Source organism: Pongo abelii, chromosome 4, assembly GCF_028885655.2.
Source record: "Pongo abelii isolate AG06213 chromosome 4, NHGRI_mPonAbe1-v2.0_pri, whole genome shotgun sequence".
NCBI lineage: Eukaryota > Metazoa > Chordata > Mammalia > Primates > Hominidae > Pongo > Pongo abelii.
Window position 1 is genome coordinate 46,242,636 of NC_071989.2, and position 16,693 is coordinate 46,259,328.

The following is a 16,693-nucleotide window of genomic DNA, read 5'->3' on the forward strand; positions in this document are numbered from 1 at the left end:
ATTATCTCTTCATGTATTAGGTGAAGGTAGGTAATCATTTTTTACATCATTATGAACTCAAATTTAAACATCTGATGGGTTTGAAATCATAGAAATTCTTATCCTTTTTGAAGCTCATCTTCGGCTTCTTCAAGTGGGATCCTGATTCTTTTTGCTATTACCCTGGTAGTCTTTGATAACCTCCTTAATATCTGGTATGTCAAGTTGTTCCAGACTCTTCAGATACATTGCCTGCCCAAGAACTGGGATCACACATTTCTGCTCTTCAAATTAAGGCAGACCAATTGTGCAAATTCCATCCCAGTTTCAGCTGCTGTTCCATCCCATTCCTGTTGGCTGCGTGGGAGTCTCCCATATTCTCAGCTCTGTCAGACACCCTTGCTTACCACTGCTTCCTTCCTCCAACACTTCCTGCAAAAACAGGTCTTGCAGTTGTTGAAGGTTTGTGTCACTTATCTTTCAGGTTGCTGGGGATAGTTTTCCTGTAAAGTTGTCCATGATTTTTTGTTTGTTTGTTTGTTTGGATTTTGGTCTTGCTCTGTCTTTTATATGCAAAAACTAAGCTGACATCTTAGTTTTGCATCTTTTCAGACTCAATTTCTTTTTGCTTTTGAAAATCATGTCAACTTCAATTTTCCTTTATTAAGATCTATGATATATTTTCTATTTACACAAGGGCTAATTTAACACTGCTCACTCAGGACGTTTTTCACTGGAATATTATTTCTTCACTGTAAATTTGGTAAACACAATAAAAAAAAATCCTGGTCACCAAAAAGTTAAAATTAAAAAAAAATCCTTTTTCAAAATATTGACTCAATATTTTATTAATTAAACCTAGAGGGACATAATGTTACCTTTCCATCCCCGTACAATAAGGATTTAAAGGTGCACTGTTAAATCAAATAGCACAATCTGGCAAAGTGGAACAGAAAATAAATGATACATACCTAAAAGTAATGTAATTCTTTCCAAATGTCATTGTCCAAAGGGATACATTCTCAACTTTACTTTGATTAAGACAGCACTGATTCTAAAGGCAATGACATTTAAATAGTTTTTATAGGGCTGTGAAAGAAGAGCCATGCCAAATACAATAGATAGAATGTTTATGTGTCCCTAAAATTCATGTGTTGAAATCCTAACCCACATGATAGTGGTGTTGGGAGGAGGGGCCTTTGAGAGGTGATTAGGTCATGAGGATAGGGCCCTCATGAATGGGTTTGGTGCCCTCCTAAAAGAGATCCCTCACCCCTTCTACCTTGCTAGGGTATAGTGAAAAGACAGCCATTTGTGACAAGCAGACTCTCACCAGACAGCAAATCAACCAGCACCTTGATCTTGCACTTTCCAGCCTCCAGAACCATCAGAAATAAATTTCTGTTGTTTATAATACACAGTCTATGGTATTTTCTTATAGCAGCTCAAAAGAACTAAGACAAGATATCATATATATAGATAGATAGATAGATAGATAGATATCCCAATTTTAAAAACTACACAAAACCAAGCATTATAGTAAATAGAGCTCATAGAAATATGCATTTATTTAATTGCAATGGCTTCAACTCTTATTTCCAAATGCATGTTTCTGTGAAGGAATAAAATGCAGATTAAATGTCCACACTAAATTATTGTTTTTTTATAGGGCACATAGGGAAAAAGGTTGTTGGAAATTATATATAAAAACCAAAGTTAAGCATAATATTGCTTAAAGTCTCTTTATTTATTCAAATTTATTAAGTGCCTACTTTATATCCTGCTTACTTCTAGCTTTGGGAGCCTGGGAGTGCAGTAATTCAAACAGTAAAAAAATAAACAAAAAAAAGCACCTCATCTTAGTGGGCCTTAAATTCCAGATGATGGGATGATAAACAATACTCGAAGTAAAGAAACGAAACATTAAGTATGATAAATTGTGTAAATTGTGACATGTTCTATGAAAAAAAGGCAGAGATATGAGAAATAGATGATAACCTGGAGTTTAAAATATGTTGAAATTTTAATGAGGTTATATTTGTTTATAATTTTGTGCTATTATGAAAAATACCATAGGAATCATCTTTGTTCTCATGTCTTTGCAATCTTGTCATATTTTTTCTTTACAATAACTTACTACCCTATACATTTTCAATATTTGTAAAATATAAAGTATCAAGCTGACCTTTAGAAAGGTTAGAATAATTTACAGTCTTTAGTGTCATATGGTGGCAAGCTCCCCCTCCATAGCTTTATTATTAAATAATTCACTAATATTTTTCTAGGATTTCTGATTTCAGTTATTTTTACCATTTATAATTTTTTTTTTATTTTTTTTTTACCATTTATAAATTTAAACCTAACTTTGGATTTAACTTTGCTGAAAAATAATAAAAATGGATTTTACTCAATTATTTCAGTAACATCATTTTTCTAATTCCAAATTAGGGTATATAGCTTATGTTTTTAGTTTTTTAGTCAGTGATTTTTTTTTTCTTTTATAGATTCCAGTCATTGTTGATATATAGGAAAGTTACTGATATATCTTAATATATTTATCTCAGAAGCAGCCATCTTACTGAACTTAGCAGTTAACTCCATAAGTTATCTGTTGGTTCAATCAACTCTTTAATGTTTGCAAAAAATAATTTAGGTTCCTTTCACCCCAAGTATATTTCTAGTTAGAATTGTGTGCCTTATTGTATTGTCTGACCTATCCAGAACAAGTCTCTCTTCAATTCCTGCTCGCCAGGTAGCTAGCCTCAAAACTCAACCAGTTGTTTATAGAGAATTCTCTCCCTCTCAAAGAAACTCTTTCTAGCCAGTTAAATATACATACATATATATATATATTTTATATATATATATATACACACACATACATTTTTTTTTTTTTTTTTGACACAGGGTTTCACTTTGTCATTTAGCCTGGACGGAGTGCAGTGGTGTCATCTTGGCTCACTGAAGCCTCAACCTGCTGGGATCAAGTGATCCTCCCACCCCAGCCTCCCAAGTTGCGGGACTACAGGCATGCATCTCCATGCCTGCCTAATTTTTGTATATTTTGTAGAGACAGGGTCTCGCCATGTTGCCCAGGCTGGTCTTAAACTCCTGAGCTCAAGAGAGCTGCCCGCCTCAGCCTCCCAAAGTGCTAGGATTACAGGCATGAGCCACCGTGCCTGGCCTATTTGATTAGTTTTTAAAGGGAGAACAACTGTTCCTTATTTTTCCTATAGAAGAGTCATTCTTTGTTTAAATAGTATTTTTTAAAAGTTGTCTCTTTTTCTAAACAATAAATTTGATATTTACCCTGAATATCCATGTAAGTGAATTAGAATGAAAAGTTTGGACACCTGTATTTTCTGTGATCTGGATATATATCTAATGTGTAAAAAGCAGAAATACATGCTAGAAGCACCAAGTTATGGTTGAATAAGTATTGCCAGCCAAGACCAGCCTGACCAACATGGTAAAACCCCATCTCTACTAAAAATACAAAAATTAGCTAGGTGTGGTGGTGCACGCCTGTAATTCCAGTTACTCGGGAGGCTGAGGAAAGAGAATTGCTTGAACCCAGGAGGCGGAGGTTGCAGTGAGCCGAGATCATGCCACTGCACTCCACCCTGTGTAACAAAGCAAGACTCTGTCTCAAAAAACAAAAACTAATCAAATAACTTTCTATATTCATTTTTTCAGCCTCTGCTCATGTTTCTCAAACAACCTAGGTAGTGTAAATTTTAATAAGGTGCGTTGTCTTTTTAATAAAATAAGGCTAAAACATTCTGCAAGGGTGATAAGTGACAACTGCTCTAGAAATGATATCACAAAGATTTTTTTTAAATTCTGTCAAATTTATAGTATTTCTCAAATTCTTTTACGTTCCTAATTAGAAATAATTATATTTCTAAATAACCAATTTTTAAAGACGGTTAAACACGACAATAAAAAAGAAAATGAAGGATTTATCAGGTTATAACTCATCTTATTTGCCTCATATATAATACTTAACTGATTTGAAATAACATCCCAAATGGTTTAACTATGCCATTTTCTGATGAAAATAAAGATGAACAGAAAGTAGCACATGCAACCCAATGAATGCCATTATAATTTTCCTTAAAAGCTATTTCCAAATGTTCAATACTGTAGCATTCTATACCAACTAAGGAGATTAAACTGGAAAATTATGCAGAAACAGGATACAATAAAAGTTTTCCGGCTGGACGCAGTGTCTCACGCCTGTAACGTCAGCACTTTAGGAGGCCGAGGCGGGCGGATCACCTGAGGTCAGGAGTTTTGAGATCAGCCTGACCAACATGGAGAAACCTGTCTCTAACAAAAATACAAAATTAGCCGGGCGTGGTGGCACATGCCTGTAATCCCAGCTACTTGGGAGGCTGAGGCAGGAGAATTGCTTGAACACAGGAGGCAGAGGTTGCGGTGAGCCAAGATCGTGCCATTGCACTCCAGCCTGGGCAACAAGAATGAAACTCCATCTCAAAAAAAAAAAAAAAAAGTTTTCCAATGCTAACTGCCTCATAACTAGACCAATTTCACACAGCATACATAAAATATGGCATTGCACATCAGGGCTTCTGCTGCCAGGGATTGCATGAAGGTAAAAAGGAAATAGCAGCACACCATTTACATGGCCGTTCCTTCATATATTTTTTTTCTTCAGGAATTATGGAAACAGAGTATGTACTTAGAGAATATTTAATTTTTCAAACAACTAACGTGCCTTAATTCTGTTTTAATTTTACACTCATAAAAATAACTAACTCTTAAATAGCATTAAATGCAGAGCATAACTTCTAAGCACTACATATACAGAAATGTTTATATAGCATATAGAGTATATATACACACTATATATACTATATATCCCATGAATTTTATATATATATAATTTTTTCCTCATATTATAATTGAGAAAATTAAGGTCCAGTTACTAAGGTGGTGAAGCTCAGATTCTGACCCAAACAGTTCCTAACATTGTTACCTCAAAATAATATATGACCATAGTCTTTTTTTTTAAGCAAAACAGCATCAAGAATTATAAGGAGAACATATAAGCCTCTCCCTTTTCCTTTTACCCCTACATATCACTTTCCAAATTCAACCACCATAATTGTTTCTTTTAGTGTTTAGTTCGTATTTCAAAGACAAATTAATTTATCAATTTTAAATACTATTCATTAGCTGCCAACTGTGGAAGACAAGGACTGAGCTTTCTGACATCACCCAAACCACATTTACGTTTCTCCTGCCCTCCCACCAACCTAGAATAATTGCACCACAATCTTTATTTAAAACAGTCAACTTGTTTACATTATTATGACCAAATAACCATTAGGCACTGCTGAACCAAGCAAGGAACTGTGATTCTTTTCCCTTTTTTAGACACCTTTAGATCATTCTGGAGTTAATAAAGGTCTTTTGTTTATTTACTTGTCTCCAAAGTACTCTACAAATATTTATATGAAAGTCATCAATATATTGTTCCAAATGATCTCTGGAACACCTAATAACATTATTTATCAAATGCTGATATCTATTTGTTTTTCCTACCCTGAAGGCCTTCCTCCAGAACGCTTTGCTTTCCCGCCCCAGTCTGGACTGGTTTCTTTCAAGGCTAGCTATTTTAGAGTACTCCTGGGACTTCAGGTTTCTCTGTGTTAGAGCCCATTTCCTAGCTTCTATGTCTTCATGTTGTTTGGTGTAATTCCTTGTTTTGCAGGAACATGTCATCTAATAACTTTCTAAGAAAGGGTACGTGGGTGGTTAATACTAGAGTTCTTAATTTCTGAATATCTTTATTTAAACTTTGTATTATGGCAAGGTATGGATTTCTTATGGAGATTACTTCCTCTCAGAATTTTGCAGACTTTGTTACATCGTCATTTACCTTAAAGTATTATTCCCACTTCTTGATATGTAACTTTTTCTTTGAAAAGTCTTAGTCATTTGTTTGTTTGTTGCTTATTCAATGGTGTTGTAAAGCTTCTGTGTAATGATCCTTGGGCAGTCTTTTTCTTTCATGATGCTAAGTATTCCATAAGTTCCTCAGAACAGACATTTCAGTTGCTGCTATCTGGAAAATTTTATCAAAAATGTCTCTATTAATTCCATATGTCTCTTTTCACTCTTTTTTTTTTATCATTCTAGAATACCTTATGGTAGATTTTGACCTTATAAATTAGTTCTTGGTTTTGCTATATTTTCTTATATTTCCTATTCCCTTTTGTCTTTTTGTTCTAATTCTGACAGGCTTCCTAGACTTTATCTGCTAACACATTTCATCCAAGAGCTGTTTTTTAAATTTCTTACTATTTTTTTCATAGCAACGTGTTCTTATTGTGCAGATAAAATATTTATGACGATATCATTTGTGGAGTATTTTTTATAATACTGTCATTTTTCCTCATGCCATCCCTCTGGACCTTCTTTGGCTGTTTGATTTAGTCTTTCTCTGTTTGACTTAGTCTTCCCTCATGAGACTTTTCTCAAATGTCTGGTTATCTTTTGCTTTCAGTTCCATATTAACCAATGCCATAACAAAAATATAATTACAGCCTCAATGTACACATGTGGGAATTTTTGCAAAGTGACTAGGCAATAAACATGATTTTTTATCGGAAGACTTTGAAATGTCTCCCTTTGGAGGTATTTTCTCCAGTTTCTCAACTGAGAAAAATTGGCCTGGCTCCAAGCATCCTAATGTCAGCACAGGGAGTTCTGTATTCACTAAGGAAACCCTTATTTAATTCTGTTTTCAGTCTGGCTTTCCTGCAACTATTTCATAACTGGCATTTCCAAGTCCTGAACTCTTCTGGATTTCAATGGGTGAAGGATTGTGGAAGTGGAATAATTTCTCCATTAACTTCCTATTTTACAAATGTTCTTGAGATCTATATTCTCTGATGTCTCCTCTTTCTTCTACTTACCAATGTGTCTGTGCTTTTTCATATTATTTTGGAGTGACTTCAAGAGGGAGGAAGTATAAATGATTAGGTTCAATCCATCATGTTTCCCAGAATGTTTGGAGAATTATTTATACTGGCAGCCTTGTTTCTTATTATGTAAAATAGTTGAAGTGACAAAATTAATATTCACAAGAACTGCATTCCTGGCCCAGTTCTTACTATCTATCTATGTCACCACGTTCACGCTACATCACTTCTCTGCAGTTTCATTTATTCATCTGTGTATTCGGCAGGGGAATGTAATAGTTGGGGCACATACTTGCAGGTGCCAGTGGGAAGGAGATGCCAGGTATTACTGTAGGAAAAAAGAAGAGCTTTCATTGCTTTCATCCGAATTTATTAACTCCAAGATTAAATGTGCTTATGACCTGGTTGGAGAATAATTCTTTGTCCATTCAGTCAATAAATATTTATTACAGGTCTGTTTTGATGACCCAGAAATTTCACTCCAAAGAGAAATGAAAACATCTCTGCACAAAAATTTGTACGAGAATATTCATATCAGCAGTATTTACAATAACCAAAAAGCAGAAACAACTCAGATGTCCATCAACTGATAAATGAATAAATTAAAGGTAGTATATCCATAAAATGGAATGTTATTAAGCAAGGAAATGAATAAAGTACTGACACAGGTAACAGCATGAATGAACCTTGAAAAAACATTATGCTAAGTGAAAGAAGCCAATAAAAAAACACTATATATTGCATGACTTCACTGATATAAAATATTCAGAATAAGCAAAAATCTACAGAGACAGAGAGTGGATTAGTGGTTGCTTAAGGCTGAGCGGGAGGGCGGGAGAGGAGAGAAAGTGAGTGCTAATGCATATGGGGTTTCTCCTTAGGATGACAAAATATTCTAAAATTGATTGTGGTGATGGCTGCATAACTGTGAACTTACTAGAAAATATTGAATTGCTTACTTTAAATGGGTGAATTGTATGGTATATGAATTTTGTCTCAAAAAAGCTGTTAAAAATAAACCATATCTGGTTGTAATACTTAGGCGATGGGATGATCTGTGCAGCAAACTACCATGGCACATGTTTACCTATTTAACAAACCTGCACATCCCACACATTTACCCCTGAAGTTAAAATAAAAGTTGAAGAAAAAAAAAATGAAGCCTCTAAGAAAGTTTGGCAAGAAAAGTCTATTATGTGCATTTTTACAACATTGGGAATGTAAAACTGAGTAAGATTCATAAGGTAGCATGGCTTAAATTCCAGGGAAAGGACACATATAAAAATAATTATAAATTCTGCTGAACAGAAAGCCTACATAGAAAAATAAGTGTGTGCACAATGATTAAATGTAAATCTAAAAGATGAGTAGAAACTAGTTATGTGGAGTGATAAAAAGTGAAAAGAGTATTTCAAGCTTGGGGGTAATGTCACATAAAATCTTAGTTGCAGGAGAGAACTCAGGTTGTTCTAGGAGCTAAAAATTTACCCAAGTGGCTGGAACACAGTGCTGGAATGAGTGGCATGTGATGAGGCTGCATATATCGGCTGAAATTATGCAGGGTCTTGAAGCTCATAGAAAGTTTGTCCAATGTAGTCTAAGAGTAATGGGAAGTTACTAAAGGGTTTTAAAGAGCATAACAATATTATTAGATTTGCTTTTTAAAGATCACTCTTGTCACTCTATGTTGAATGAAATGGAGGACAGGTTACACTTTCTGTCCTAAAACAGCCTGTAAATATCATAACAGGAATGTCAACCTTGGAGAACCTACATTATTCTTGTCATTTTAAGAAATCTGTAAACTGGAGGCAGTATTAATTGGTCAAATCAATATGTATACAATCTCTAGAATGTTCATAGGCACTCATTCCATTCCCTGAACTTTAGCTGAAACAATGAAGAGTAAGGTGCAAAGATGTTTGTTGTGGCACTTTTTTTTAATACTGAATAACTGTATACAACAAAGCTGATAGTCTAAAATTTATAAATATTTACTAATTTTGTATGTATGTAAAATTAGCCTTATGTTTTTAGAGTTACAACTAGTGACCTGAAAATAAAATTAGGTTTATATAAATAAAATTATAAGTTGTAAATTTAAGGCATGAGTAATGTTGCTTCTTTGCTTTAACTGAGTGGTCAACTATTAGACAAAATAGAAAATACTATGAGAAAATTAACTAACATAACTTGAAAGAGTCATGAAATCAATCTTATCAAAGTTGGGTGAAATGTGTCAGATAAACGCTCAACTCAAAAATAATCAACTTCTCTATATATTCTTTACTTCTATATACATTCTTCTACATATATAGATGTCCCTTGAATAGTTTCTGTAGCATACATATACAAATAGAATTAACAGAGCCATGAAGGTTTATTTTGCAAAAACATAAAATTCCAGGATGCACCAGGAATCCTGATATTTTTTCCTGTAAAACTAATGGTAAGTTGTACATCCAGATGCCTTCACAAAGAAAATTATTTTTAGAAGAAAAGTACTTAGAGAAAATATAATTTTCATAGTGCATGCAGACTTTTTTCTTTATTATCACTATTTCTACAACTAAAATATATAGTGTCAGCCTAATTCATAGTTTGTTACTCCTTTACATAAAATGATAAAATGAAAATTTGTCACAGACCCTGCAAATGCTCAGTACTCTTCACGTAGTGCTAATGATCTGCAATAATTTGCACTGTACTTACAAGAGACTCTATTTGAAAGTTCTTTTCCAGAGCCTAATTGTTGTGTCTAAATAATGAAGTGAATTATCTGCTAAACACAAGAATTATATTCATAATGATAAGATTATCACCTGAAAATCATACCAAATGCATTCTGCTGGTTTCCTGCTCACTATAGGACATAGGTGCATTGAGTATAACAATGCAGAATTACAAATACTATTTATCTTGCTTTTTGGTGGTGATGTTGTTTTGGTTTGTGGTTTTTGATCAAGCAGATATAGCTGAATATAATTTTCTTAAATGAACCTATGATACAAATAATAAGTAATATATCTTTCCAGTGCATTTAAATTTCTTTCATTATTCAACAGGCACGTTCATAAATCCAAGTCCACATAATTAAATATGATTAGTAAAGTGTACCTCTTCACTGATTCTCAATTTATAATCATACCCCAAAAGTAGGTTTAAAGGGAAAGTTGCTCAGAAAAAAATGAAAACTATCTTATAATATTTTAATAGTATAAATCATAATATCTACTAAATGCAACAGTGAAACATTTGCTAAAATTTAAAGTTGCATAACATATGTATACTAAGAAAAACTAAATAAATTCACACGTTTAAATCTTTGAAGAAATTTCATGTTGTGTCTAACAGTTGCTAGAGCCACTAAGAAAAATGTAATTGAACTTAAAGATAAAGCACAAAAAGGTTCACCTAACATAGAAAAAAAATTCTTATGGTTAATTTTGGCTATGTTGATATGAAAAGCAAATAAAATAAGCATTGCTGGCAGATACAGAGTGTGTTCAGCACAAAGATAACATAACAGTAGGCTAATTCGTCTTTAAACCCTAGAAGGTTGAATTGTTTTCTTGTGAGAAGCTCCTGGAAGCAAATGTTCTCTCTATTATGAACTGTATAATATGGGTGAAGCCTCCCTTCCCTAATGAACACATCAGTGATCTCTGATATCAGTACAGTTGTAGCTGCAATTCAAAGCAGAGATGGAAGACCGGAAGTGACGGTATCTTCAGGAAGTAAATCCCATCTCTAGAGTCCTTGAGTACTTACAACATAATAAGCTTTTCACACACTCATACTAATGATGAAAAGAAATTGAAAAAAATAAGTCAAGATACAAAACTGCCTCCATTATGAGGAGCAAGATGTTGGCTGGCAATATAGATGGAAAGGAGCATTCTTTTTAAAAGTCCCTTTGTGTAAGCATGATGGAACAAAATAATGACAGAATCCCTAAAATGGCAAATAGTCCCGTGATAAATTCTTCCAAGATAAATTGCTTGCATAATAAAAATCATTCACAAAAGTATTCTAAATATTCTTTCAATCTATTTAAATGATTATATCATAACTATCAATTGGCTATGGAAGCACAATGCTTGCCGAGCATCACTTTTAAACCTTAGTAAAATTCTAGCTAATTAATATAAAATCACCATGAATTTTTAAAAATCATATTTAACCTCCAAATTAAATGTGTCTGTGTGTTGTTCACATGAAATTCAATAAGACTAAGACCATGCTGTCACTACAGAAAAATCGAGCTACATTTGTTTTTAAGTAACTATCCCTATTTTCCCTAGTTTGGGTGCTTACATACCACAGCATTAACAAAAACATGAGCTTGTTGTGTTTACTAAATTCTGTAGCTTCCACCCAGTTATTTCAAACAGTATTTATACTATTGGACTCTTTTTTACTCTCTGAAGGTTTCTATCATCATCCTCTCCTGAGGAAAAAGGTAATTACAGCACCTCTGCCCTACTTACGCCAGGGGTAGAGAAAACTACCTGTCAGACACAGCAATAGCACTCTTGGGCTCTGGCAGGGAAAAGAGGCACTAGCTAGCTCTCTGAAAGTCTCAGTGGGAGCACAGCCTTGTCCCTTGAGGTCAGTAAAGTAGAAAGCTATCAGTCTTAAAAACTATCCTGAGAAGGGAAACTAGAAACAGTGTTAAAGTCACGACATGCCCTGGAATAAGAACATAGTAAACTTCTCTGGCCATGCAAAGGCTTATTAAAAATGTCAAGGAAAAGAATCCTCTGGATATCTTCATTTGCAATATCTCCCCACTCTTCATAGAAATTACTCTTAAGTGTCACTCGCTCAGTTGTTAAATGATTAATGAACTTAAGTTTGGCATTTTAGGAATTGTAGTAAAGCACCTCCCTAAAAGAATCCTTCAGGAAAGGGCCTAAAGTAAAGGCTAGATCATGACCACAAAAATTTCTAGTATCTGTTGAAAATTACTCACACGTTGCTTTCCCCGTAGAAAAAAACTACTGCTAGAATTTTGTCTTTCCTATTTTTGTTCTTTCATTACATTATCTTGATGTTATAGATTTTAGAAAATCTTATATTGGTTTTGAGATCATACAAAAAACATTAATGAAATAATAAGATGTAAATATATTCTGAATGTAAACAAGTACATGATTATTTTTCCAGTTTGTTTTAGAACACCAGTGTATACTGTAATTATGTTTTAAAATCTATTTTTTCAGATATCTTTCAGTTTAAAAAGATCTAAATAATTATAATTGCTTAATTTGTGCCTGCCATTTTCTTTTTTCCATTTATACAAGGGAAAAGTCAAATATTCCAAACTACTCCACACTGGAGTTTAGAGTATTAGCTCAGTTTTTAATCATTTCCCATTTCTTTGAAATGAATAATAAAATTAAATCATCACCTGATTTCAATTTGTTCCTTCGTTCAGTAACAATGTTTTTATTAAAGAGATATTTTGTCTCAGAAGATTTCCTTGGGAAAATAAGGAGAATCCTGTAATTCCATTCATTCAAAAGACTTTCGCATGCTATTCTAATTCCTGAAAAGTGGCCCTATGTTTTTATTTAGTAAGTGGGAGAAAGTTTAATTACTTGATATGTGGTATCATTTTGAAAAGGGATAGTCCTTTTCATATTGCTGAAGAAATAAAAGCATCATATGTAATCATTTTATTGAGTGAAATTAAATGTTAAAAGTTCAGCATTTTTGCATGTTAATATTGAACCTCGTACATTTCTGGAAATACCACATTTAATTTTGCTATTAAGACTGGAGACTTTTTTCACGTAAATTATTTTCATTTAAAAATTTTAAAATGAGGTGAAATATATTTCCATTGGGGACTGAGGAAAAAATAATGTTCTATACTTGATTCCCACCTTTAAAATTCTAAAGAACACGACAACTTTATACATCTTAGAACAGGGTCATTTATAAGTTTGCTTCCCTATCTTCCTACTGGAGGAAACAGGTTTGATTATTTATTACATCTTTTTAATATGAACATTCTTTCTTTTTTAAAAATTTTTTAATGAACATTCTTTCAATCAAACTCTTAATGATCTCTAGACTATAAACGTCATTAGGTTTTATAAGTTCTCCTTTGGACTTTGCTGTGTGTTTTTACAAATAAGTAACTTAAAATTATACAGTTTCTAAAATCCATTCATTCTATGCATAGATCACGGAGGCTACTGATTTCTGAGACGATAAATATCTCAAAGAAGGCAAAGACCGTCACTCTGAGCCTTTGTGTGGTGGGACTGTGGGTTTTTCACAGCTAATGTCATTCAGAACTGTGGACAGCTCCCGTTAAGGCATGTAGTTGGTGATAATTTCGCTTAGTTTCTAAACTAAATCCAAGGCTGCTTTACATTGCTATATTTATCCTACAAAGAATCTTTAGTATATGCACATACTCCTTTAGTTGATTCTTTTTTTCTTTTCGAACGAGTTCGGCCAAATAAATAAATATCACCCTGAGTTATTAGGAGTTACTAGTTCTGGATTTTAAAATGGAAAGTCCAGCCTTGTTCAGGAGCTAAGATAATCGTGCGCACGCTAATAAGAGGATCTAATACACGACCTTCATTTGACAATCTCTAAACATGCTTATCACCGAACGAATACTTGGGCGACAAATAAGATCAGAAAACGTCTTAATTTTAATTCTCCAAAGCGGAGTTTTCCTGCTGACAGCTTTCCTGTCCTTCTTCCCGAGCTGGGGGACGTGAAAAAGATTTTTGAAATAGACTTGCAGTCAAGGTCAAGAAAGGGTGCCGCTCTATTTCAGAAGGGGGCTCTGGCAACGCCCCCTCTCTCTGTTTCAGGAACTAGAGGCTTCCTGCCACGCTCCTGCCCTGCCTGGAAGCGCCTGGCTTTGATGAGACCTCACGTCAGGGACTATCCAAGTGCAAATTGCCCTTCTCTTGCCTGCCAGCCGCTGTTTCTGAATAAACCCAGCGGGGATACCCAGCGCCTATAAAGAAAAACAGACTAAACACACTCCCCAGGGGCGAGCGCGGCAGGAAATGCTCGGGCTTGTGAATCGCTGTCTCCGGTTACCCAGTCTTCTCCTGAGCCCCAGAAGCCTCCTTTTCCCTCTTGGTTGAGACCACAGTTGAGGGAGCCGCGCGAGGAAGGGTGGCTGCCCGCTTCCTCACACTCTCGTCTCTGAAGTAAAAGTTTCCCTGGTACAACTTCGCCTCCTCCCAAGGGGGTCACCGTGGCCTCCATCCTTCCCTGATCTGCCCCTGAAGTTCAGGAGGCCAAGGAGGAGAGCCCGTCCAGGATTCCCGGGCAACAGGAGCACATCCTCCGAGCCCCTCCTGGGTGGAAACTACCCGGAGGCGCAGAGTGGAGCCTGCTCAGCCCGAGCCGACGCCGCCGGCAGCGCCACCCCCCGCCCGCCCTCCGAGTCCCCGGGACGCCCCCCTCCCAAGCGCGGGGAAGCGCGTTTGAGGGCGCGCCTGAAGGGAGGGTGGGGCGGCGACCGGGAGCCCTCACCTGAAATCACTGTAAGGGTGGATAATCCAGAAGCCTGCAGTTTTAACCCTTTCCTGCTCCTTTTCCACCGCTTTCTGGCTCCCAAACATGCGGAGGGAGAATTTGTTGACCCCGGGCTGCAGCATGGAGGTGAACTGCCTCTGCATGAAGCCGTACTGCCGCCGGGGCCCCTCGGCGTCTTCGAAACCCCCGGCCGGCTCCTCGCCGCCGCCGCCGCCGTCCACCTTGAAGCACACGGAGTTGCCGTGCTCCTTCGCGCCGGCCCCGCCGCCCCCCGGCGGGGTGCCCAGGCGCTTCTCGGCCGCGGCCGGCCCCGCGCCCGTCGCGGACGCCTTGGCGGGGAAGACGCTGTTGCCATCGTCCCGGCTGTTAGACGAAGAGTTGGGCTTGCCGCCTCCTTCCATGCCCAGAGGACGCGGCCGGCGACGGCGCGGGCTCCAGACTCGCCGGCCGCCCGGCGCCGAGGACACGTAGCCGAGAGGGTAGGGGCCCGAGCCGGCTGCCAGCGAGCCCAGCTGCCCGTCGCGGCGGCGGCGGCGGCGGCAGCGGCGGCTCCTGCTTCCCGACCGCGCCGCTGCTAGCTGCGCGCCTGGCTCCCGCCGCCGCCGCTGCCTTTAGTGGCTGCGGTCCGGGCTCCGGTGCGGCTGGTGCTGAAGCTGAGGCTGCCGGAGCTAGGCGAGGCTCAGCTGGGCTCAGCCCTCGCGCCCCAGCGCCTCCCCTCGGCTGCCCTCTGTTGGCCAGAAAGGGTCTCTCCCCGTCCGCACTCCACACATGCTCGTTACTCTTGCTCTACTTCTGCCCAGCGTGACATTGAACTCAAGAGCCCTCGGAGGAGACATTCATTGGTACACGTGGAGAAGGACTCGGTGTATGTTTGCATGAAAGAGCGGGGAGAGAGGAGAGAGAGCAAGCCTGAACTAGCGAGTGTGTGTTGGTCCGAAAGAAACAAACATCTTAAACTCATGAAGACATTATCTGAACGCCTGTTTGAATAACGTTACAGATGGAGAAAAGGGGACTAGCTGACTATGCATGCCAGCAATTCACGTGCAAAACCAAATGTCCAAAAGAAAGTAAAGTTTGACAATGGAAAATAAATGTCAAAAGTACCAGGGAAACTGTGCCTGTGTGTGTGCGTGCGCGTGTGTGCTAGAAAGAGAGGCAGAGGGCAAAAGCTACCAGGTCTGTGTAATCCTAGGTAACCAGCTGCTTGGGGCTTTTCAGATTAAGGTTCTGCACCTGGGGACAGACAACTGACCTCCTTACACTTATCCTTGTTAATTCTTGCAGAGTTTTTTAAACAGGGGACGGGATTTCTTTCTTTCCAAGGCCATTCGTATCAATACACATGCAAGCAGATCTATCAGCCACCAATATTGGAAGAAAAGTGTGTGAGGGAGGCCTCGCCTGAGCTGACCTATCTTTTTAGATAAGTTACATCATCAATAAAACACATTAAGGGATGTGTATGCCTGTCAGTGTTTAACGACACCACGCTAGGAAGTCAAGACGTCTTGGAATCTCTCGTCAGAATGTCATTACCATTTCAGAAGGGGGGAACATTCTTAAGGGAAACTTACAGGTGTGGTACTGATGCTGAGGAAAGCATTATCCGTTTCCTCTTATTCCCTCTGCGTCTCTGAAACCCACTGGATTAGCTAAAGGAAGCAAAATGTGCTGCCAAACCCACCAGTCACTCAGCAGGGCAGCCCCGGCGTCTGAAGAGCTTCAAGACTCCTAAATGTCCCAAAACATCTGTTTCAGATACAAGCATTGCCTCCCTGCCTACAGCCTCTTCAAAGGAAATCTTGCCCTGCCAAGAGTCCCAGATCCCCTGGGTTCCTGTCAGCTGTAGCCACATTTTATGGAGAAGGGGCAGGCACTCAAGGAGGGAATGTATGTCAGGATGGCAACTAGTGACCTATCATGAGGAAAAAAAAATAATGAGTGGGGCTAATCAAGGTGTTTTTCTGAAAAATTAAACAGTGATGAAGCCAATTAACAATGAAGAAAGCAAGGATAAAGACAAAGGAAGACAATTGGATGCCTTCCTGAGGGGTTAACAAAGGCTGAGAAAGGAAGCAGAGAACAGAGAAAAGAGCAGAGGGAAGCAGAAACGAGCCATTAGGCCTAACTCTGTCGCAATTCTGTAAGATTTCCTTACCATGCTCCTTACCATAGCCTGTGCTAAATCTCCTTTTTTCACGGAGCTATGTCCTGACTCAGACACCATCTGTTTTCAA

At 37.7% G+C, this 16,693-nt stretch overlaps 1 protein-coding gene across 1 annotated transcript in view; it reads right to left on the reverse strand.

Annotated features, from left to right (window-relative positions):
* Positions 1–15,156, reverse strand: part of HCN1 (hyperpolarization activated cyclic nucleotide gated potassium channel 1) — a 424,192-nt gene extending 409,036 nt beyond the window's left edge. The window contains exon 1 of the mRNA XM_002815543.6: positions 14,451–15,156. Within this exon, the coding sequence (XP_002815589.3) occupies positions 14,451–14,854 (404 nt within the window). The 5' untranslated portion in view covers positions 14,855–15,156. The remainder of the gene's footprint in view (positions 1–14,450) is intronic.
* Between the last annotated feature and the right edge of the window lie 1,537 nt (positions 15,157–16,693).